General features: G+C 41.4%; 1 protein-coding gene across 2 annotated transcripts in view; it reads left to right on the forward strand.

The window, feature by feature from the left end:
- Nucleotides 1–23,756, forward strand: part of LOC117501642 (oxysterol-binding protein-related protein 10) — a 144,845-nt gene that overhangs the window by 17,039 nt on the left and 104,050 nt on the right. For both annotated transcript variants that reach the window (XM_034160564.1, XM_034160565.1), the window contains exon 2: nt 3,431–3,606. In XM_034160564.1, the coding sequence (XP_034016455.1) occupies nt 3,431–3,606 (176 nt within the window). The remainder of the gene's footprint in view (nt 1–3,430; nt 3,607–23,756) is intronic.

Consider the following 23,756-nt stretch of genomic DNA (forward strand, 5'->3'; position numbering starts at 1 on the left):
AATGCAGGCAAATGTTTAGCAAGCTGCTCTGCTCAAAAAATGATGCATGTTCCGAATACACACGTCAGGAGCAGTAGCACGTCTGTCAGTCCCCCTTGAACCACCTGAACAAGCCCAGGATCCCCTTCAGGAAGGAGGTGAGCAGATTTGTGTTGAATTAATAAATTATTATGGAGAAAAAAAAATTAAAGAATAAATAATAAAGATGATAGTCAAAAATATCATTGAAATGCATAGTTTTATGTAAAACAGTATCAAAATTTTCCACCAGTGTAGCGCCCAGTTATGGGGGATCCAGTAAGATTTCTTTTCTTGGGGCCCAAAATCCCTGGTGGCACCCCTGCATCCGACACCATCAAGAGCAGCATGGGGACCACAGGGGACTGTTCTGTCTCCCTTCCTGTTCGCACTCTGCACCTCAGACTTCAGGTTCTGGTCACAGTCCTGCCACCTGCAGAGGTTTTCTGACAACTCTGCTATGTGGACTGCATCGACAGTGACCAGGAGGCTGAGTACAGTAGTGTGGTGGACAGGTTTGTGGAGTGGTGGACTCAACCACTTGCAGCTCAACATATCAAAGATGAAGGAGCTGGTGGTGGACTTCAGAAGACGGAAGATCCATCCAAACCCAGTTACCATCAGTCAAACAGGGGTGGACATTGTGGACTACTACACGTAGACAACAAAATGAACTGGTCTGTAAACACAGATGCTGTACATAAGAAAATTCTGAGCCAACTGTACTTCCTCAGGAGGCTCAGATCTTTCAATGTCTGCAGAAATATGTTGCAGATGTTTTCTCACTCGGTGGTCTCCAGCATCATCTTCTATGCTGTAGTGTGCTGGGGCAGCAGGCTGAAGGTAGTTGACACGAACAGACTCAACAAGCTCATCAGGAGCACTGGCTGTGTCCTGGGAGTTGAGCTGGAGTCTGTGGTGGAGGTGTCAGAGAGGAGGATCCCGAGGAAGCTGCTCAGCATTCTGGACAACACCTCCCACCCCCTGCATGCCACAATGATGTCCCGTCAGAGCACCTTCAGTCATAGACAGAGACCACGGAGGTGCATCACAGAACACACAGGAGGTCTTTGCTACCTGTAGCAATCAGAATATATAATTCCTCCTCCGTCTGCAGGATGAATAAATTAGTTATTCAGAGTTATGTGCAATATTGTCAATCATCATGGGCAATATATCTTCGTTATTTCGCATAAATTTGTTGTACTTATTGTAAAAAAAAAAAAACTGATTGATTTCTGTTTAATACTTACACTTTCTGTAATTGCGTATTTAACTAACCATTATTTACTGTCTACTGTTTCTGTATTCTGGAAAATAACTTCCTTCGGGATAAAAAAAAGTGTGTATATTAGGGTGGTCTCGAAAAACAAACTTCAACTTTTTCAAGGTGCTTATTCTTTTTTTTTTAATTTTATTTTTTTGGTTCTTTTATGGGTACAAATAAATTGGGTGAAATTTCATGAGATTTGAAAACTATTGACCACTGCCGCCCGGCCCATTTTCTTGTGATGTGCGAATGACATTTTGAGTTATGGACTGGATACATTAGTTCATTAGTGGCAGATTCTGTTACATCTGCCTCAGGTTGCATTTTTTTAGGCATTCAACATCAACATGGACTTCCTCATCAAGGACCCCTCAGAGTTGTAGGATGACCCATTATTCCAGTCATCACAGCAGCTCCTGGATGACATTGCGTCTGTCAGTGATTATGTAATAAAAATTCAGGTTATTTTATATGAGCTTTTCTCCCATAAATTGACAGTTTGATGCAACTGTTTTTGGCATGAAACAGTTCATGAATTTTCATCAATAGAGCAGACATTAATTTATTGAATCTGAGGTGATTCTTAAAGCTGTGTATCAACAGTGCTTCCATACTGCATAGCTCCGTCAGCATTGACTTGTTACATTTCTTTTTTTTTGTTTTTTTTTTTTGTTCTGCATCATGCTTGCAAATGTGAAAAGTTCACTGCAAGCCCAGAGTTCGTGGCCTTGGGGGTTTGGCATTATCAGCACAAGAGGCTGAAAATACAGCACAGGGTTTCATATCCAGCACCATCCATCATGTTAAAGACGTGCATTATGGTTCAGCTACAAAGGCAAAAGCAAGGCAGCCTGACGGGGTAAATGGTAAAAGCCTCCGCTCTTGCTGACTGAACATGGACCGGCCTTTATTTGAATGAGAGACATTGGGATAAAAACAGATTCACTGGTTGACTTCCGGCAGTCTAAGTCTCCAGCTTTCTTGACGGAAAGCGGTGTGAGTTGGGATAAATTTTTAGACAGCACTGTTCAGTACATCCTCTCCAGGGGAACTCCAAAGGCTTCATGGGAAAATGCCAAATGTGAAGGACAAAAAGATCTTTTGTACTCTCATCATGCTTGCATATGCAGATGATGGTGTAATTTTTCAGTTAAAAATGTACAATATGACATGCAAAGAAACATGCTTCCACAGACATTCTGTAAGTCTTATTGCTGTAGAACCTTGAAATTTGAGAAACTTATAAAGAAATAGTAAGTATCAGACAGTTTGTTCACTTTAGTTGTTTTACTAGCTGGATTTGTGCTGAGGGTGGTGCTGCACATGTCCACAGTTGATGACACATACTTGTTTCCAAAATCGTCAAGAATATTGCAGTCTCTTTAGTTGTGAATTGGAAACAGAGCTTTGATCCTTTTGCACAGAGAGTATCTAGGAAAATCGCTTAATGCAGGGCTCTGCAGGACAAAGACAACTGCTGTGACCTCAGGCCTGGAAGGGTCAGCCAAAGCCACAACGTACCAGTATTGTCTGTGCTGAACTGCAGAGCACAGCCTAATTTCTTGCAGACTACAATGAGATGTATGTGGTACTGCATGTATCTTCTAACGAGGAGCAAGGCAGAGATTCAATTATGTGGTGATTGAATGCAATTCATTTAAAAGCTTGTCAAAAAAGGTGATGGCGTGGAGTGTAATTCTATCGCCTTCAGCTGCAGCTTCACCTCAACGTGGCTGCACTAATTACTACCTTTAATAATATGGAGATGAGCTGCTGGCTTTGTGTTGAAGAAAAGCAATTTTAATGTGAAAGGATGGGTAATTTTAGTGAGTGAGGATGGTGGTAAATAATGACCTGCAGGCTTCATTGCATGGGCGGTGAGAAATATTTAGTGTTGAATGCGGAAACCCATTTGGCTGCCTCTGTCCTTAATGTTCTATGATCTCACACTTTCTGAAACGTTTGTGCAATCACAGCAACACACACAAAAACAATACAGCAGTAAACAAACTACAGTAATGGGAGTATTAGACAAAGTGATCCCTCCTACATTTGCCTTTTCCCCTTTCTTTCACTCATGCACGTTGCTGTGTTTGCATCTTCTTCTGATGCTTTCTTTGTGTTTTCCTCCCTCCTGTGCAGATACTTTGTGTTAGACCCAGAGTTGGGACAGCTGCAGTATTTCGTCAACGAGCAGGGGAAGAACCAGAAACCCCGTGGCTCCCTGCCCCTGATCGGTGCTTCAGTCATACCAAGCGACGAAGCGCCGCACATGTTCATTGTCAACTCTGTCAATGGAGAGCTGTACAAACTCAGAGGTATGATTTCATGCTGTCCTTGCCTGCCAAAATGTGCTGTACTGCAAATGTCCTGTTTTTACTAGTATAAAAATCTTGTGTTCATTATTATTATTAATAATCCGCCAATCCGGATCCAGATCACCTCCAAAATTCAGTGGAGTCTTCCATGCCCTAATATCTGTCTGTGGTGCAAATTTAGTGAGAATCCATGAAGTAAATGGACTGCATTTATATAGCGCTTTTCCATCTGCATCAGATGCTCAAAGCGCTGATGCAGATGCAATGCCTCACATTCATCCCGATGTGAGGGTGCTGCCATACAAGGTACTCACTACACACTGGGAGCAACTAGGGGATTAAGGACCCTTAGTGATTTTTCCAGTCAGGGTGGGATCCTCTGGTCTCAAGCCCAATGCTTTAACCACTAGATCATCACCTCCCCAAAGTAGTAGTTTTGACATAATCCTTCAAAGCCTATATAATGTTGATCTTGATCCAGAATCCGGATCTGGATCAAGATTACCTCCAAAACTTAATGGAGTCTTCCATGGCCTAATATCTAGCTATGGTGAAAATTTGGTGAGAATCCATGAGACAGTTTTGTTGTAATCCTTCAAAGACTATATAAAGTGAATCTTGATCCAGAATCTGAATCCGGATCTGGATCACCTCCAAAAGTCAGTGGAGTCTTCCATGGCCTAATATCTATTGGTGGTGCAAATTTGGTGAGAATCTTTGAAGTACTAGTTTTCACGTAATCCTTCAAAGTGTATATAAAGTGAAATCTTGATCCAGAATCAGGATTCAGATCCAGATCAACTCCAAAATTTAATGGAGTCTTCCATGGCCTAATATGTATCTGTGTTGAAAATTTTGTCAAAATCCCTGTAGTGGTTTTGATGTAATCCTTCAAAGCCTATAGAAGTGAAACTTAATTCAGAATCTGGATCCGGATCTGGATCACCTCCGAAATTTAATGGGTTCTTCTGTGGCCTAATATCTATCTGTGGTGAAAATTTTGTCAAAATCCGTTCAGTAGTTTTGATGTAATCCTGTTAAAAGACAGACAAATAAACACCAGTGATTTTATTACATCCTTGGCGGATGTAATAAATGATAATAGTAACTATTTATATAGATCTTTCCCAAGAACAAAAGCAATAAGCAAAATAAACTCCAGTAATACAAAATAAATGCAAGTAATAAAAAGTGCCCTTCAACAATTAGCAAAAAAATCCTAAATTAAAGGGCTGATAATACAGATGTGTTTTATATGCTGAAAAATATGGTATGCATTTCATATTGGAACACTGATGATGCACTCTTGCATCACATTTTTATTTCCATATTGATACAATAAAAACATAGTAGTCCCAAAGCCTGTGCACCAGGGCTGAAACTCAGAGAAAATAAAATCTATTATGTAATTAAAAACAAATCATTGTTCACTTTATTTGTATTTATTTATTTCAATTATTTATTTGATAGGGACTGTACTCATTAATCAACACAGAAATAACTACGTGTCACAGTTAGAGCAATGGCTAATTTTCATCTGTTGTCCCCGGGAATCTGAAAGTATAATAAAATAAGAAAACATAATAAATGACTTATCACAGACATCTACAAACACATACCAGTGCAAGCCCCTCCGCACAGCGCTTAAACCCATATACTCAATTCATTTATTAAAAAATAGTAAAAAAAAAAAAAGCTTCTTCAATAGATTACACATCAAAACATAACAAATGCAAACTACAAACTGTTTCAGATTCCCTCAGTCAGTGTGGATGAAATAAAGTGTGCTAATGTTTTCATTCCTCACTCGAATTTATTTGTATCCTGTTTGAGTGGATTAAAGCCATTAATGAATGAAAAAAAAAAAAAAAAATCATCCTAATGTCCGCTACTTTTCTCTCTTCATGTGTGTTACTCTGGAGGTGTTATGAGAAGATTGAACTGAAAAACGTTCCCTTCACATTTTAAAAAGTAGCCTTATTATGGCAAAGCCCGATTGTAGCTATTGAAATGGCTGTTTTGGAGGAAATTAATTGTTTAGGTCAACTAATTGATAAAACGATTGATTAATCAACAGAAAAATATTTGTTAGTAGGACTTCAGTGTACCCGTATGGCAAATTTGGCACAGAAGGCATTCAGAACCAATGCGTGAGTAAATCCAGTGATAATAAAATGAAATGTCTTTTTACAACCTTATGCCTGATATTGATCTTGTAGCTGTTCTCTGTGTTCGAGTTCTTTATTTTCAACGACCTTTATCGACTGAGTCAAAAGAAGTTCTTTTTACTGCTGTTCCACTTCAGCCCCTGGAATGTCCCGCTGCTTTTTCCAAGTAATATCTGAATAACTTGGCCTATATTTCTGGAATAACTCAGTGATCTGTGTGCATTGAGCTAAGCGGAAACAATAAACACACAGAGAAGTTGTTTTGTAGTGAGTGTGACGGATGGAGCTATTTCTAGGGTTCATTGGAGAGCAGTTGGAAGAAAAAGGCCTTAGTGACATTCACTGAGCCTATTTAAAAAAAGAGAGAAATATATAATTGGCACCAAGACTCTGTTCCACCTTTAAAAAGCAACTGCAGTTTCTTATTATTAATCTGAAAATAATAAGATTTGATAATTTACTTAAAAGTACTCAAACAGTGGCTCACAGGGATGCCCGGTGTCCCAGTTTATCCCCACCCTGGATATCTCCCACCCCTTGCAAAGCAAGTCATGCTGCAGGATTATCACCCATTCCATCCTATCCAGATTTATATATGGCTGACAAAGTGGAAAACAGCCATTTGATAGAAAACCTATTCCCATCTTGAACACATATTTACTTGTGGATGCACAAAGGTTGGCTACAGAAGCAAGATCCCCCATTCTGAAGTGACTGAGCCCTTTTTTGTGTAAATTCTCTCATTTCACATCTATAATTTCTTCCCTGGTCATGAATTATTTGAACTTCCTACTTATGATTGGGTAAGGGGTAAGATATCCTGACCTGCATACCCCCCCCCCCCCCCCCCCCCCCCCACACACACACACACCTCTGCAAAGCAAATCTGCTGTAGTATTATCACCCATTTCATCTTACCCAGATTTATATATGGCTGACAAAGTGGAAAACAACATTAATACTATATGTCTCAGTGATGTGCTCCTGCCCTGGACTGATTGTAAGCCACTTGATAGAAAACCTGTTCCCATCACATATCTACTTGTGGATGGACAAAGGTTGTTACTGAAGCAAGATCTGACCCCTCTTTTGTATAAATTTTCTCAGTTCATATGTTTCTGTGTAGGCTCTCAGTTGTCCAGGTGGTTTCCATAGTAGAGAAGCTTGAATCTTCGACTGGACTGGGTTGCTTGACGTGAGGACGTTTCGCTTCAAATCACAGACGCTTCCTCAGCTAAAATTCTTGCTCTGGTAGTCTGACTTCTGTCTTGACTCTTCAAGCTTCTCTACTCAGTTCATATCTATAATTTCTTCTCTGGTTGTGTATAATCTGACCTTTCCATGTAAGAATGGGGTGGAGGGTAAGATATCCTGACCTTGCCCCCCCCCCCCCCCCCCCCCCCCCCACACACACACACACCATCATGGACAGATGTTCTATAATATTTCAGGGTGTCAATCAGATCCATATATATTAGTAGAGTATATTTGGAAGGTGGATCAGATACTTCAGAATAGGAAATATTACTATTGTGGATGGCTATAGATGTATACAGAAAAAAATATCAATATCATTCACTATCAATCAAACTGTGCTTCTTTTGGGACCATAAGGCATCCATGAGAAATGGAGTTTAAAGGTTGCAATCTCCTAATTGGGCCTTGCCTAGTTTGGATAAGCTTTAATCAGTGCCTTTCAGGAAGGTTGCCTTTCAGGGGTGGGGAGTTAGACTTCCAGGGTTTGGGGGGGGGGGGGGTATCCAGGAGAGAAGATATACTCTTAAGGTACCTTGACACTTGCACAAATTTAATCCCTGCACTGGCACGCAATCTGGCGTGCCAGGTACTAAACTCGTAAACTGTGACAGTTGACATTTCTGGTATATGGACATATCTGGATGACTTGCAGTGAATTAACAGTTGGTGGTTATTTATTTTGTTCTTGAAAAAGTTTCCATTTAAAATGACCCAGTGAGGACGTCAGACTCATTAATGCTCTACCAAACAAACACTGAGGGACTTTTTTTTAAAATCTGCATTTCTTCAGTAATTTCCACGATAAGGAATTAAAGTATTTCTCAGACATTGTCTTCCAAAACAAGAACGTCTTATCGTCAGGCTGTGATGATGAATCCGACTCAAACAATAGGTCAGGGTAAGACTTTATATTTTCTCAGTGTGTGTGAATGGTTTTAGGAAGCGGCTATTCGTACATAGCCGTATTATAACATTCATACATAGTGCAGCCTTGTTATGGTTATGGTCATGTGAGGACTGTAGCTTTTGCTGCTGAGCCAATCAATGAGCAGCAGTTGGTTTGTGCAGGCTTCTCTGTGAGGCTAAAAGCAACACAGTGCCATGTCTTTAAAAAATACAATAAACACTGCTTCGCTTTAAATACACAACAGGTGTTTCAGGTGATCAATATACAATATGTCAACCCAAGGGATCATTGTTCATTGATCATTGATCAATGATCCCGAGGGGTGTCACCATTATGCTGCCTGATAAACCAGTCACCATTTGTTTTATTATACATCTGTGTAGTTAATAAATTTATCTTTACAATTGTGTGAAAAATTTGCTAAGTCATTTCCTGTTCAAACTCTCGATTCCCCATAATGTCAATACCCTTATCCTTAAGGTACCTTGATATCCCGTACTATAGTGAGTTCATGGTACTGTGTTTCAGCCTCTGGCCAGACTTGGTGCGCTGCAGTGGGAAGCTTCTTGAACTCGTCGGGTGAAACACCATGCAAATCTTTCCCATCGTCCTTCGCTAAAAACTCCTTGAGCAGTGCTGAACTTTTCTTGATACTTTTCACGGTACTCTCATTGTCTTTCTTGGATAGAAGAGTATTTACCCCATCAGTATCCAAGGACACAAACGTTCTGCTCTCCGCCATGATGTCATCTGCGATGCACCACCCCTGCGCATGCGCGAAACATTGTTGCCCCGTTATGACAAAATTGGTCCGCAATCACTCATAATGTTGCCCGAAATTATGCAGAATCAGTCAATAATGTGGCTATTGTTCACTTTGGATGATTTATTGTGAAAAGTATTGCAATTATTACATGCAAATCAGCCAATCAGAACAAAGGATTTCAGTCAGATGTATAATAATGCAGACTCTTGCTCTTAAAAGTCTTTATTTTATTTAGTGTCCCATTTTCAAAGGGTTCTAGCTTTTGCTGCCTGCTACAGTACGCTCTGTTCATTTCTCCATTTATTGTTACATACAGGCCTGTCATATATAGTGTTTTCCGTGTACCACAGCTGACATGAAACATTATTAACTGGTTTGGGATATTTGTCTTTTTGGGAACATCAATTTTGGGGTAGAACTCAAAACCAGAAACGTTAAAATATTGTTTCTGTTCGGAATGAATCAGTTGGGAAGAAAATTCTGGTTCAAAGTCCTTGTATGCACAGATCAGGCTTTAGTTACCATAGAAACACCTGAAAGCTTTGCCTGCTTCATGTTGGGGGGCAATTTCAAGTTTCACTCAGGAGTCAGTTTTCTCTTTCCCAGGTTTAGCTGCTAAGCTGCAGGCCGTCCAGCGTGTCTCCTCACTGATGGCCTTTGTCTGAGCATTAAATGGCACCTTTATGTTCTCAGGTTGATACTCCCCCTTGTGGGTTTTGTCCTCATTGCTAACTGGTGCCACGAGACGCTGGATCTACACTTTCTGTAATACAGAAACTCCCTTGAAGTGTTTTCTGTGCGACATTTGATTATAACTCTTAATAGCTTTTCTGTATGCAGGCAAGAATGTGTAATTTGATCCTCTTGGGCTCACATGTGACATGCAACACGGCTGTAAAGCAGCTTGATGGATTTTTTTGGCTCCAAACTAAGGCAGCACAGGATAATTAGCTAAAACCCAGGAATATAAAAGGTCTATTTCATTATCGGATGTGGAGACAGTGGGGCCCGGTGTTTTGCTGCTGAGCAAAGGTGGAGATCTCGAGCCGCAGGAACTGGATTCTGTCTGAATGCTTAGATGGCAAATTAAGCTATTTATCATACAGTGTCCCTGTGAGACATTCAGCCAATGAATGGGTCAAGTTCTTTCTCTATGGGGGGCTTTCAAACTGACTGGCATGTGAGCCATTAAAACCAGATAATTTCCGATTTTTATGATGTGGGAATCTGCCCTCATAATTAAATATAATAAACCCACCAAGGCATTACAGTACTGTAAATCTGCCAAATCAGCACACTGTTTGCATGGTTCCACATAATAGTTTGTGTTCTGTGGAGTTGGCATTTCTGGTATATGGACACATCTAGATGACTTTCAGTGAATTAACGGTTACTGGTTTATTATTTTTATTGTCTATGAAAAGAATGCACAAAGTCATTACAAGGTTCAGAAGTCTAACTTACCCCCAAAAGTCATGGATTGGCCGAAGAAGGTTTTGACTGGCACAGCTTCTTTTGGTGTACTTAACTGTGGGTCATTTCACACCAAATCAATGATGGGTTCAACCTCGCCTCCTCAGATTTTTATGAAATTCTGATATATGTTTGTGTAGCGGGATGAAGGTCCGGGGTGCTGATCGAAAAGACGTTCCCGCTAGCTTGGCTAACGGGGAATTCCTCTTTGGCTGACCTGGTAGAGGAATGGTCTTTAGTGCGAGCCATCTGGGTTCGATCCCACCGCTGTCCTGGCTACAAAGGTCCTGCTGTTGCAATCTGGCATCACGAACAGGATGTGGGTAGTCACAGAACATGCTTAAATGCACCTGTGAATTCGGGACGAAGTCAAAAATGGTGGGGAGATATGTAGCGGGATGAAGGTCCCTGGTCCTGATTGAAAAGACGTTCCAGCTAGCTTGGCTAACGGGGAATTCCCCTTTGACTGACCTGGTAGAGGAATTGTCTTTAGTGCGAGCTGTCTGGGTTCGATCCCACCGCCGTCCTGGCCACAAAGGTCCTGCGGTCACATTTGTTTTGACCACCAAACTTCAAATCTGAAATGTCAGGTTTACCTGAAAGTTTCCAAGATAGGGGGTGTTGTGTTTTGTTTGTTTTTTCTTGTAAATTTCGCGAAAAATTGTGTGTCCCTCAGATTTCAATCGGCCATAACACCTGAAACAATTACTGTACCTAAACGCCTTTTGGCTCCATACTTCCACCCACACATCATTCTCAAGTATAAGAAAAAAGGATGTGACCTTTTCCTGAATTTCTACAAAATATGACAGGTTTTCCATCTTGTAAGTACATTGAAAATGAGAAGGACACAACAAGTGCACCTATAGACCAAGTAAGGTTTGCATTAGCAGTGATTGTATTTACAATGTCAAATTTATGCACCCCCATGGACCTGCCAGCCTCTCAAAAGGAGTTTCATTACCTCAAGAAAACAAAACAACAGTGTGATGTATAGTGTATAACACTGTACATACATTTCCAAAGATACCTTGGTTTTCCAAATTAGACAGTTGCTTCAGGAATTATTACCATTTGAAATTTGGTGGCCACAGTCTTTTCTGCGAAATTTGAAACCTTTCATCTGGTTGACCTGAAATTTTAGATTTGAAGTTTGGGGGTCACCAATATATATTTTGAATTTTATGAACATCTGAGGAGGTTTGGAATCCCTCTTTCATTGGAGGATTTGGTGTGCAAGGACCCATGTATTAAGTAGAGTTTGACTTAAAACATTGATATAGAAGTGGTAATGAAGTATGTGTGTTATAAAGTCAGAATACAAATTATGTGCGACCTCTAGTTAAAAAACAAACAAAAACAAACAAACAAAAAAAGAACAACAGAATGTACCTCTGAGTACATAACACTTGCCCATGCTGAACTAAAGTTCAGGTGACATCATGCTCTAAACTAGTTGTTGTTGCCATAGGGACATTCCATCTGTAACAGCCTTTGGCATTTTTAGAAACATCTGTGTGACTGCACCTGTTCCTTTGTTAATGCCATCAATCCACCTTCTTATTGTTCTTGATCTCATTTCCTCTAATTACTGTCACTTGTAATAATAACTTTATGTATACAACAATTTTTAGTACAAAATTATGAAATTCAAAGAACTTTAACAAAGGTTGCACATTCAGTAATTAAAGGCACTGCAAATTAAGCAAACATGAACACAGTCTAAAGTATAAAATCTATTATTATATGCCTGCGATTCTACGTGTGCTCTGATTGGCTGATTACTGGTTGGATATTTTCCCATATCAGACCGGTTACTATGACATTCAGTCTACAATGCTTATCTTCATTACAAACCAGGAAGTTAAAAGCACGATTAGAAAAACCAAGTCTGACATGGATGTACTTTATAAATATTTAAAGGGAATTGGAAAAAACACACAGATTGAAAGCTTGCCAGCTAACAACCAGACCATCTGTCAAGTTCTTCATGTAGGTGAAGAAAGCGAACAGGTCTGACTATGAGCCCAGCACTGTCAGCTGCTTTCAAATTCGGGCAATACCATAAGTTTGTGTGTTTATGTATACAATAGCCATATAATAAACAAATTAATAACCTCACTTGCTCAGTTAATAATCCTTTAATATAACACACAGTAAAACTCAAAATGTACTCATATGTACATAATTAAGAATATAGCACACTTGATAAATGGCACAAAATTCCACATTTTGCGACAGTATTCTTTACAATGGATAACTTGCCTAGGCCAAATTACATACAAGACAGTGTTATCCAACTTACATTATAAATTACAAGTCAAAGAGACTAGATGTCTTACCTCTGGATAAAAAAAACTCAACGGAATCGGACTGTCTTGTGTTGGTGACTCTGTGGTCAAGCCAATTCAGCTATAGAAAGGACTTTCTCCAGAATTTGTCCATATGATGCTTCCAGAAGTCCTCAGCTTGCTGCAGATTTCCACAGTTCCCATGGCAGCATTTATGAATAACTTTTATTAAAAGTGAACTGCCATGCACAGCAAGTATCTGGTGATGACCAATATATTAATCTAAGCTATGAATGAAATGAAGTAAATGCAATTAACAACAAATTGTGTCTTAACATATAAACAGAGTAACAAGATAAAAAAAAGAAAAAAAATCACAAGAATCACACAAGAAATGATATACGAGGTCTCTTAGATAATAAACCGACCCTTTTATTATTTTTTTTAACTATATGGATTTGAATGACATGCGATTACACCAATCATGCTTGAACCCTCGTGCGCATGCGTGAGTTTTTTCACGCGTGTCGGTGATGTCATTTCCCTGTGGGCAGGCCTTGAGTGAGATGTGGTCCCGCCCTCTCGGCTGAATTCCTTTGTTTCACACGCTGCTCGAGACGGCGCGCGTTGCTTTATCAAAATTTTTTCTGGACCTGTGAGGAATATCCGAGTGGACACTATTCGAGAAATTAAGCTGGTTTTCTGTGAAAAGTTTAACGGCTGATGAGAGATTATGGGGTGTTTCTGTCGGTGTAAGGACTTCCCACAGAGCGGGACGTCCTGCAGCGCTTCCAGGCGCTGTCGTCGGCCTGTTTCGAGCTGAAAACATCCTAATTTAAGGCTTAATTCACCCAGGACATCGTGAGAGAACAGAGAAGATTCAGAAGAGGCCGGCATGAGGAATTTATGCGGACATTCCACTGTTTAAGGACATTTTTTTAATGAAAGACCTACGCGCAAATTCGCCGAGTCGTTTCCGTGACGACTCGGCAAATCTGTGTGCGCCGCGACAGGAAAAACACCTCCGTGTTGAAAACCATTTGTAGAATTCAGGCGGCTTTTAATGGCTTTCAACAAGTGAGTAACTGAGAAATTGTTTAACAGCTTGGGCATGTTCCAACTTGCCTGTTAAGATTTCCAACGGAGGTGTTTTTCCTTTCCTCCCTAATATATAATATGTACACACAGAGTGCATCTACACACACACAGTGCATCCAGAAAGTATTCACAGCGCTTCACGTTTTCCACATTTTGTTATCTACATCTATCCTCAGTAACTGCCGGTGGGCAACATCTCCCTAAAGGTTATGTTACAGTCTTATTCCAAAATGGAGTAAATCCATATTTTTTCTCCTCAAAATTCTACTCACAACACCCCATAATGACAACATGAAAAACATTTTTCTTGAATTTTTTGTAAATTTATTAAAAATACAAAAACAAACAAACAAACAAAAACCCCAAGATATCACATGTACATAAGTATTCAGACCCTTTGCACACCTTTGGCAGCAATTACAGCCTCAGTTCTACTTGAATATGATGCCACAAGCTTGGTTACACATATCTTTGGGCAGTTTTGTCCCATTGCTCTTTGCAGCACCTCTCAAGCTCTATCAGGTTGGTTTGGGAGCATTGATGCACAGCCATTTTTTAGATCTCTACAGAGGTGTTTAATCAGATTCAGGTCTGAGCTCTGGCTGGGCCACTTAAGGACATTCACAGAATTGTCCTGAAGCCACTCCTTTGATATCTTGGCTGTGTGCTCAGAGTCATTGTCCTGTTGAAAGATGAACCGTCGCCCTAATCTGAGGTCAAGAGTGATCTGGAGCAGATTTTCATCCAGGATGTCTCTGTACATTCTTATACTCTGTGCATTCGTCTTTCCCTCAATCCTGACTTGTCTCCCAGTTCCTGCCGCTGAAAAACATCCCCACAGCATGATGCTGCCACCACCATGCTTCACTGTAGGGATGGTGCCTGGTTTCAAACATGTTGCTGGGAATTCATGTCAAAGAGTTCAATCTTTGTCTCATCAGATCAGAGAATTTTGTTTCTCATTGTCTGAGAGTCTGTCAGGTGCCTTTTGGCAAAGTCCAGGCGGACTGCCAGGTGCCTCCTTTTACTAAGGAGTGTACACACCTGTGTCCAAGGACTGGTGCTTTTTTTTTTTTTAAAGTTATTTATTTCTTTTCTGTGTTTTATTCTATTTTGTTGTACAACTTTGTTTTTAAAAGTTTGTGAATAAAGGAAATACAAACTAAGGAGTGGCTTCCGACTGGCCACCCTACCATATAGGCCTGATTGTTGGATTGATGCAGAGATGGCTTTTAAGGTTCTCTTTTCTCACAGAGGAATGCTGTATCTCAGAGTGACCATTGCGTTCTTGGTCACCTCCTTGACTAAGGCCCTTCTCCTCCGATTGCTCTGTTTAGACTGGCAGCCAGCCCTAGGAAGAGTCCTGATGGATCTGACCTTCTTCCATTTGTGGATAATGGAGGCCACTGTGCTCATTGGGACCTTCAAATCAGCAGAATTGTTTCTGTTTCATTCCCCAGATTTGTGCCTAGAGACAATCCTACCTCGGAGGTCTACAGACAATTCCTTTGACTTCATGCTTCATGCTTGACTTCATGCACTGTCAGCTGTGGGTCCTGATATGCAGACAGATGTGTGTCTTTCCAAATCATGTCCAGTCAACTGAATTTACCGCAGGTGGACTCCAGTTAAGCTGCAGAAACATCTCAAGGGTGATCAGTGGAAACAGGATACACCTGAGCATAATGGGAAAGGTTTGTAATACAAGTATTTATGTACGAGGTCTGTCAATAAAGTATAGGTCCTTTTTATTTTTTTCCAAAAACTATATGGATTTCATTCATATGTTTTTATGTCAGACATGCTTGAACCCTCGTGCGCATGCGTGAGTTTTTCCACACCTGTCGGTGACGTCATTCGCCTGTGAGCACTCCTTGTGGGAGGAGTCGTCCAGCCCCTCGTCAGAATTCCTTTGTCTGAGAAGTTGCTGAGAGACTGGCGCTTTGTTTGATCAAAATTTTTTCTAAACCTGTGAGACACATCGAAGTGGACACGGTTCGAAAATTAAGCTGGTTTTCGGTGAAAATTTTAACTGCTGATGAGAGATTTTGAGGTGATACTGTCGCTTTAAGGACTTCCCACGCAGTGGGACGTCGCGCAGCGCTCTCAGGCGCCGTCGTCAGCCTGTTTCAAGCTGAAAACCTCCACATTTCAGGCTCTATTGATCCAGGACGTCGTGAGAGAACAGAGAAGTTTCAGAAGAAGTCGGTTTCAGCATTTTATCTGGATATTCCACTGTTAAAGGAGATTTGTTTAATGAAAGATGTGCGGGCGGATTGCAGCGTCGGCTCGCAGCCGCCGTGACCCTCTGCCACAGGAAAAACACCTCCGTTGGAAGCCTTAAGGACAAGTTGGAACATGTCCAGCTGTTAAACAATTTCTCATATACTCACTCCACTGAAAGCCATCAAAAGCTGCCTGGATTTTACAAATGGTTATCAACACGGAGGTGTTTTTCCTGTGCCGCCGCACCGCGCCGGCTGCGTCCCGACGCGCGGACCCGTCCGCACGTCTTTCATTAAAAAAATCTCCTTTAACAGTGGAATATCCGGATATTCTTCTGAAACTTCTCTGTTCTCTCACGACGTCCTGGATCAATAGAGCCTGAAATGTGGAGGTTTTCAGCTTGAAACAGGCTGACGACGGCGCCTGAGAGCGCTGCATGACGTCTCGCTCCGTGGGAAGTCCTTAAAGCGACAGTATCACCTCAAAATCTCTTATCAGCCGTTAAAATTTTCACCGAAAACCAGCTTAATTTTTCGAACCGTGTCCACTTCGATGTGTCTCATAGGTTTAGAAAAAATTTTGATCAAACAAAGCGCCAGTCTCTCAGCAACTTCTCAGACAAAGGAATTCCGACGAGGGGCTGGACGACTCCTCCCACAAGGAGTGCTCACAGGCGAATGACGTCACCGACAGGCGTGGAAAAACTCACGCATGCGCACGTGGGTTCAAGCATGTCTGACGTAAAAACATATGAATGAAATCCATATAGTTTTTGAAAAAAATAAAAAGGACCTATACTTTATGGACAGCCCTCGTATATGTGACTTCTTGGTTGGCATGGACTAGCACCTGCATATATCGCAGACCTCATTGTCCCTTATGTTCCCGCACGTTCGCTGAGGTCTGAGAGCCAGTTCCAGCTCTGAGTTCCTAAAGCAAAACTTAAACGTCGGGGCGACTTGGCCTTTTCCGTGGTTGGCCCCAAATTGTGGAATTCTCTTCCTGCACACATTAAAACAGCTCAATTTATTAATGTTTTTAACTCTCATTTAAAAACGTATTTTTACTCACTGGCGTTTAACCGGGCATAAGAATTTTGTGGTCCTCTGACTCACTATATTGTTTTAGTACATTTTATGTCTTATTGATTGTAATTGTTTTACTACATGTGTTTTTAATTGTATTTTCTTTTTTCTTCTTCTAATTCGTGTTATTTGGTTTTCTGTGCAGCACTTTAGAGAATTTGTGTTGGTAAATTGTGCTATATAAATAAAGGTGGATTGGATTAGTTTTTTTTATTGTTAATAAATTTGCAAAAATCTCAACAAACCTTTTTCACATTGCCATTATGGGGTATTGTGTGTAGAATTTTGAGGGGAAAAAGAGCTTCATCCATTTTGGGATAAGGCTGTAACATAAAAAAATGTGGAAGAAGTGAAGTGCTGTGAATACTTTCTGGATGCAGTGCGTCTGTATACACATGTAGTTTTTATTGATTTATTTTTGAATTGTTGAGCCACATATCCATCCTTTGGTCTCTGTTAGCCTGTCTGTTACCCTGAAAAATATAATAGTGTCTTGCTCGTATTACCTCCCAGTACTTTAATCAACTCTAACCACAGTCCCAAACATTAATCCAGAAACTTGCCATTATCATATCTAATAACGTCTTTCACAAAGCTGTAATTAGATGATGGTGGTGGTGTTATGATTGAGTGGCAGTGATGCCTCTCTGCCACTTTTAGATGGCAGCACTCAGATGCCATTCATCTGTCTTTCAGGGATGGTTATTGACATTTAAATGGGATACACACACCAGCATTGATGTCTATTGTTGTCCATTGGAAATTGGCAGACAGATTTGTTTTTCACTCGGGTTTTGTTATTCTGCCCCTCGTTTTGAACTGCAAACTCTGTGCATTCATCAGGCAAATAGATCTGTCACTGCGTCGCCTCCACATCTGTGGCTCTTGTGACACAATATGAGCTTTGAATTTTTCATTAGTCTCATAGTATTCACCCTGAGTGAGAACAGGTCTGTGCTCAACAGTGAGATTGTGTACCGTATATCTCTGATATTGTCACTGTTCTCTCTATATGAACAGGTGCATATTAACATCACCAGACGTGGAAGCTCTTCTGTTTCACCCAGCCAGCCAATTATCTCTAATCACAGCTACGCTTGTGCACAGCACCGGGGAAAAATAACAGATTTTAACACTCACTGACTTGCTTTGCACCTGTTGATTAAGTGGTTTTTATCAAAATCAAGGTACAAGAAGGAAGGTTTTATGTGCAAAAAAAAAGTGCAGGTGTTTCTACATGAAAGCTCTGTTCTTGAGTACATCTTACGAGGTCTCTTAGATAATAAACCGACCCTTTTATTTTTTTTTTTAACTATATGGATTTGAATGACATGCGATTACACCAATCATGCTTGAACCCTCGTGCGCATGCGTGAGTTTTTTTTCACGCGTGTCGGTGACGTCATTTCCCTGTGGGCAGGCCTTGAGTGAGATGTGGTCCCACCCTCTCGGCTGAATTCCTTTGTTTCACACTCTGCTTGAGACGGCGCGCGTTGCTTTATCAAAAATTTTTCTGGACCTGTGAGGAATATCCGAGTGGACACTATTCGAGAAATTAAGCTGGTTTTCTGTGAAAAGTTTAACGGCTGATGAGAGATTATGGGGTGTTTCTGTCGGTGTAAGGACTTCCCACGGAGCGGGACGTCCTGCAGCGCTTCCAGGCGCTGTCGTCGGCCTGTTTCGAGCTGAAAACATCCTAATTTAAGGCTTAATTCACCCAGGACATCGTGAGAGAACAGAGAAGATTCAGAAGAGGCCGGCATGAGGAGTTTATGTGGACATTCCACTGTTAAAGGTCATTTTGTAATGAAAGAACGTGCGCGCAAATTCGCCGAGTCGTTTCCATGACGACGACGCAAATCTGTGTGCGCCGCGACCAGAAAAACACCTCCGTGTTGAAAACCATTTGTAAAATTCAGGCGGCTTTTGATGGCTTTCAACAAGTGAGTAACTGAGAAATTGTTTAACAGCTTGGGCATGTTCCAACTTGCCCGTTAAGATTTCCAACGGAGGTGTTTTTCCTGCCGCGACCCCCCGCGGTCGGGTCCAGCCCGACATGTGACGCTGCCCGCACGTTCTTTCATTACAAAATGACCGTTAACAATGGAATGTCCGAATAAACTCCTCATGCCGACTTCTTCTGAAAGTTCTCTGTTCTCTGACGACTTACTGCGTCAACAGAGCCTGAAATGTGGAAGTTTTCAACTTGAAACGGTGAGACGCTGCCGCCTCGAAGCGCACATCGCCGTCAGGCGCCGTGGACCGTCCTTAAAGCGACACTACCAGACCAAAATCTCTCATCAGCCGTTAAAATTTTTTACCGAAAACCAGCTGAATTTATTGAATGGTGTCCACTCAGTTGTGCCTTACAGTTTTGAAAAAATTTTTATCAACAAAGCAACAGTCTCTGAGCCATTCCTAAACAATGAAAAAAATCGACGAGCGTGTGGACGACTCCTCACTCAGACTGCCCACAGGCGAATGACGTAACCGACAGGCGTGAAAAAACTCTCGCATGCCCACGAGGGTTCAAGCATGTCTGATGTAATCACACGTGATTCAAATCCATATGGTTTTTGAAAAAAATAATAAGGTCGGATACTTTTCTAATAGACCTCGTATATGCTTGTGTCTGGAGATTCTATTAATGCCTTGTTTTATAAGATTTGCATTAAAACGTAGACTCTTCATACAGAGGATGCTGGTTTGATGCATCTTCTGGCCAAATTATGATCATGAATATTACAATCCCAATCCCAGTGAAGTTGGGACGTTGTGTGAAATGTAAATAAAAACAGAATATAATGATTTGCAAATCCTCTTCAACCTATATTCCTTTGAATACACCACAAAGGCAAGATATTTAATATTCAAACTGATAGACTTTTGTTTTGTGCAAATATTTGCTCATTTTGAAATGGATGCCTGCAACACATTTCAAAAAAGCTGGGACAGGGGCAACAAAAGACTGGGAAATTTGGTGAATGCTCAAAGAACAGTTGCTTGGAACATTCCACAGGTGAACAGATTAATTGGAAACAGGAGAGTGTCATGATAGTGTATAAAAGGAGCATCCCCAAAAGGCTCAGCCATTCACAAGCAAAGATGGGGGGAGGATCACCACTTTGTGAACAGCTGCGTTAAAAAAAAAAAATAGACCAACAGTTTATGAACATTGTTTCTCAACGTTCAATTGCAAAAAAATTAGGATTCCATCATCTACACTCCATAGTATAATCAGAAGATTCACGTAAGTGGCAAGGCCGAAAACCAACACTGAATGCCCGTGACCTTTGATCCCTCAGGCAGCACTGCATTAAAAACCGACATCATTGTGTAAACGATCTTACCACATGGGCTCAGGAACACTTCAGAAAACCATTGTCAGTTGACACAGTTCGTTGCTACATCATAAGTGCAAGTTGAAACTCTACCATGCAAAGGAAAGCCATACATCAACAACATCCAGAAACGCCGCCGCCTTCTCTGGGCCCGAGCTCATTTGAAATGGACAGACGCAAAGTGGAAAGGTGTGCTCTGGTCTGATGAGTCCACATTTTAAATTGCTTTTGGAAATCATGGACGTCATGTCCTCCGGACAAAAGAGGAAAAAGACCATCCAGATTGTTACCAGCGCACAGTTCAAAAGCCAGCATCTGTGATGGTATGGGGGTGTGTTAGTGCCCATGGCATGGGCAACTTACACATCTGTGATGGCACTATCAGTGCTGAAAGGTACATCCAGGTTTTGGAGCAACACATGCTGTCATCCAAGCAATGTCTTTTTCAGTGACGTCCCTGCTTATTTCAGCAAGACAATCCCAAGCCACATTCTGCACGTGTTACAACAGTGTGGCTTCGTAGTAAAAGAGTGCGGGTACTAGACTGGCCTGCCTACAGTCCAGACCTGTCACCCATTGAAAATGTGTGGTGCATTATGAAACGCAAAATACGACAACGGAGACCCCGAGCCATTGAACAACTGAAGTTGTACATCAAGCAAGAATAGGAAAGAATTCCACCTACAAAGTTTCAACAATTAGTGTCCTCAGTTCCCAAATGCTTATTGAGTGTTAGAAGGAAAGGTGATGTAACACAGTGGTAAACATACCACTGTCCCAGCTTTTTTGAAATGTGTTGCAGGCATCCATTTCAAAATGAGCAAATATTTGCACAAAACAATAAAGTTTATCAGTTTGAACATTAAATGTTGTCTTTTTGGTGTATTCAATTGAATATAGGTTTAAGAGGATTTGCAAATCTTTGTATTCTGTTTTTATTTACATTTTACACAACATCCTAACTTCACTGGAATTGGGGTTGTATACAAATAATGAATGTTTGAGTGCAATGGGTGCAATTTGTTTTATATGACACCTCAATAGAGCCTTGTCATTTGTTACTTTGCTTAAAATTAGACTGCTGAAAAACTTGGGTTATTAGTAAAATAGATTTTATCCTCAATACACAACTTGCATGCAAAATAGAAGGTCAATGTTCACATATTTTCCTGTCTAATGTGCAGGACGATGAAGGATGTCTACTGTGGAACAGATTACAGTTGAATCAACTCTAATGGAACAACATATTCTTTGTCTTGTTGCTGACGCTACAGGTCTTCTGACATATTTTTCACTCTAGTGCAACATGATGTGAATGTGGGTAAACTCAGTTTTTCTTCAAAAGTTTCTGCCATTTTCCTTTTGTTGTTGTTTGTGGTTCAGTGATGTCTTAATTTTGCTCACATTGCAATAACGTCAAACTGCCACTGCAGCTTCGCAGATTATGCTGAAGGAAGCACACAACCTCGAGTTAAACGCAACTTATGCAGATATGAGCTGTTGTTTGGGACAAGGAATGCAAAAACAAATACACAAACCTTAAGGTAAAGCAATAGTACCAATATTGGGACACAACTCAATTCAATTTCAATTACATTTATTTCATTTATACAGTGCCAAATCACAACAAAGCTGCCTCAAGGCGCTACGCATGAGTAAGGTCTAAAGTTACCAACCCCTAGGGCAAGCACATAGGTGACATTAGTAAGGAAAAACTCCCTCTGATGATGAGGAAGAAACCTCAAGCAGACCAAACTCAGACGGGTGATCCACTGCTTCGGCCATTCTAATAGTTATAAAGTTTTTACAAAGCTGAAGAAACAGGAAACAGAAAAACCAGAGTAACATCAAAAACAAAGTGCATTATTGAGATGACCATGCAAGCAGTTGTGCCGCAGGCAGGGGGTCATCCAGCACCCTGGGGTGCAGAGCCGGCGTCCATCCATCACGTCATCAGTGGGCCTGTCCCCTGTCAGAGTACATTCCAAAAGCAGTCTGCAATGTGCTGTGTCAGCTTCAGCTGTGGCATCTCGTGGTCAGTCCAGTGCCCTGTGGTATGCGGCTGTCAGCCTTGTGTGACATAAACAGTGCCTCAGACAGAGCAAAAAGAAAAAAAAAAAAAAGCAGAATCAGTTCAACGAAATAACTGCACCTAAGGTATGAATTCACCAGCAGTAAATCAAGAGGGAAGCAGAGAGAATACTAAGGTGATCGCCAGCTGCTAGCCCTAAGCTTCACTAACAGACCCAGAATTTAGGCAGGGACCTTGTTGTATGGCTGGGGGGGCCTGGCTGCCTTTTTGTTTCTGTCTTTTGTTTTTCCTTCCAGGTGGCTTGCATTTGGGACTGAGTGGCTGTGTTGCTGAGCTTATCAGGACCTCACCCTGATCACCTGCGGCTCGTCAGGACTCACAGCTGAGGTGCATCTATATGGATTGGAACATGGTGGCATTTAAGACTGGAGTATACAGTGTGTATTTGCCAGAGACTCGACCTTGTGACCAGACGGGTGAGATCGTCGTCTCGGGAGCCATCTCATCATCAGTGGATGCAGAGAACGTCCAGGGTTTGATGCACGGTCTGTGAAAGAGGAGGGGGTGAGGTCTCACGCTCGTCAGCACACTTCCTGAGGTACGTTAGATTTTGTGACTAACATTTATACAGTCAGTAAATGTGGTGTCCCTCACACCTTTTTATATTGAGCTGTATGTTAGTCATGTATCGGCTTCCACTGCAGTGGAGTTTTGTGAACTGGATGTTCCATGCCTGCAGGTTGGGAAGCTGATTAGTAATCAAGCCAGGAAGTGTTTGCTGTTTGTACACCTTTAAGTGTTCTCTCTGTGTGTAGAGTGTGGACTCACATAATGGTTCCTTCTTTCACAGACTCGGTTTGTTGCGGCCACCTGGGGGGTGTCGGCGGGGTCCTTGGGTCCGAACAGCTTCTGGCTCCGGACCGTTAGCGCTGCTGGGAGCGCACCACGCCAGACCGCACTTTCTTTTGTTATTTTTTGTATCACTGTTATGTATTAAATTCAGTTAGCCTTTGTACCGTGCTCTGCTTATTTCATACTGGGTCCTTCAAACGCTGGTCGGTTCTCCGAGCTGCGTCCGACACATAACAGACCTGTTCTGTTGCTAATAAGATGAGTTAAAAGGATAGGAAGCATAGTTCCATACTATACCAGTGCGCTAGCCATATGAGAGAGAGAATAGATCCGACTTAAGTCTGGACTTCAATGTCTCTACAGAATCTGACTGTTTATGTCTGTAGGGAGGTTGTTCCACAAAACAGGTGCACGATAAGAGAAAACTCTGTAGCCTGCAGACATTTTATTCACAGTAGGGACACAAAGTAGTCCTGCACTCTGAGAACGGAGAGCCTGGGCCGGTACGTAGGGTGTAATTAGGTCAACTAAGTAGGGAAGTGGTAGTCCCTGAATAATTTTATATAGGTTAGTCACAGTCACAGAATCTTAACATCTGACCTCACAAAGACAGGAAGCCAGTGAAGAGATGCCAGATGGGTGTAATGTGGTCAA

The sequence above is a fragment of the Thalassophryne amazonica genome, chromosome 20 (assembly GCF_902500255.1).
Source record: "Thalassophryne amazonica chromosome 20, fThaAma1.1, whole genome shotgun sequence".
Lineage (NCBI taxonomy): Eukaryota > Metazoa > Chordata > Actinopteri > Batrachoidiformes > Batrachoididae > Thalassophryne > Thalassophryne amazonica.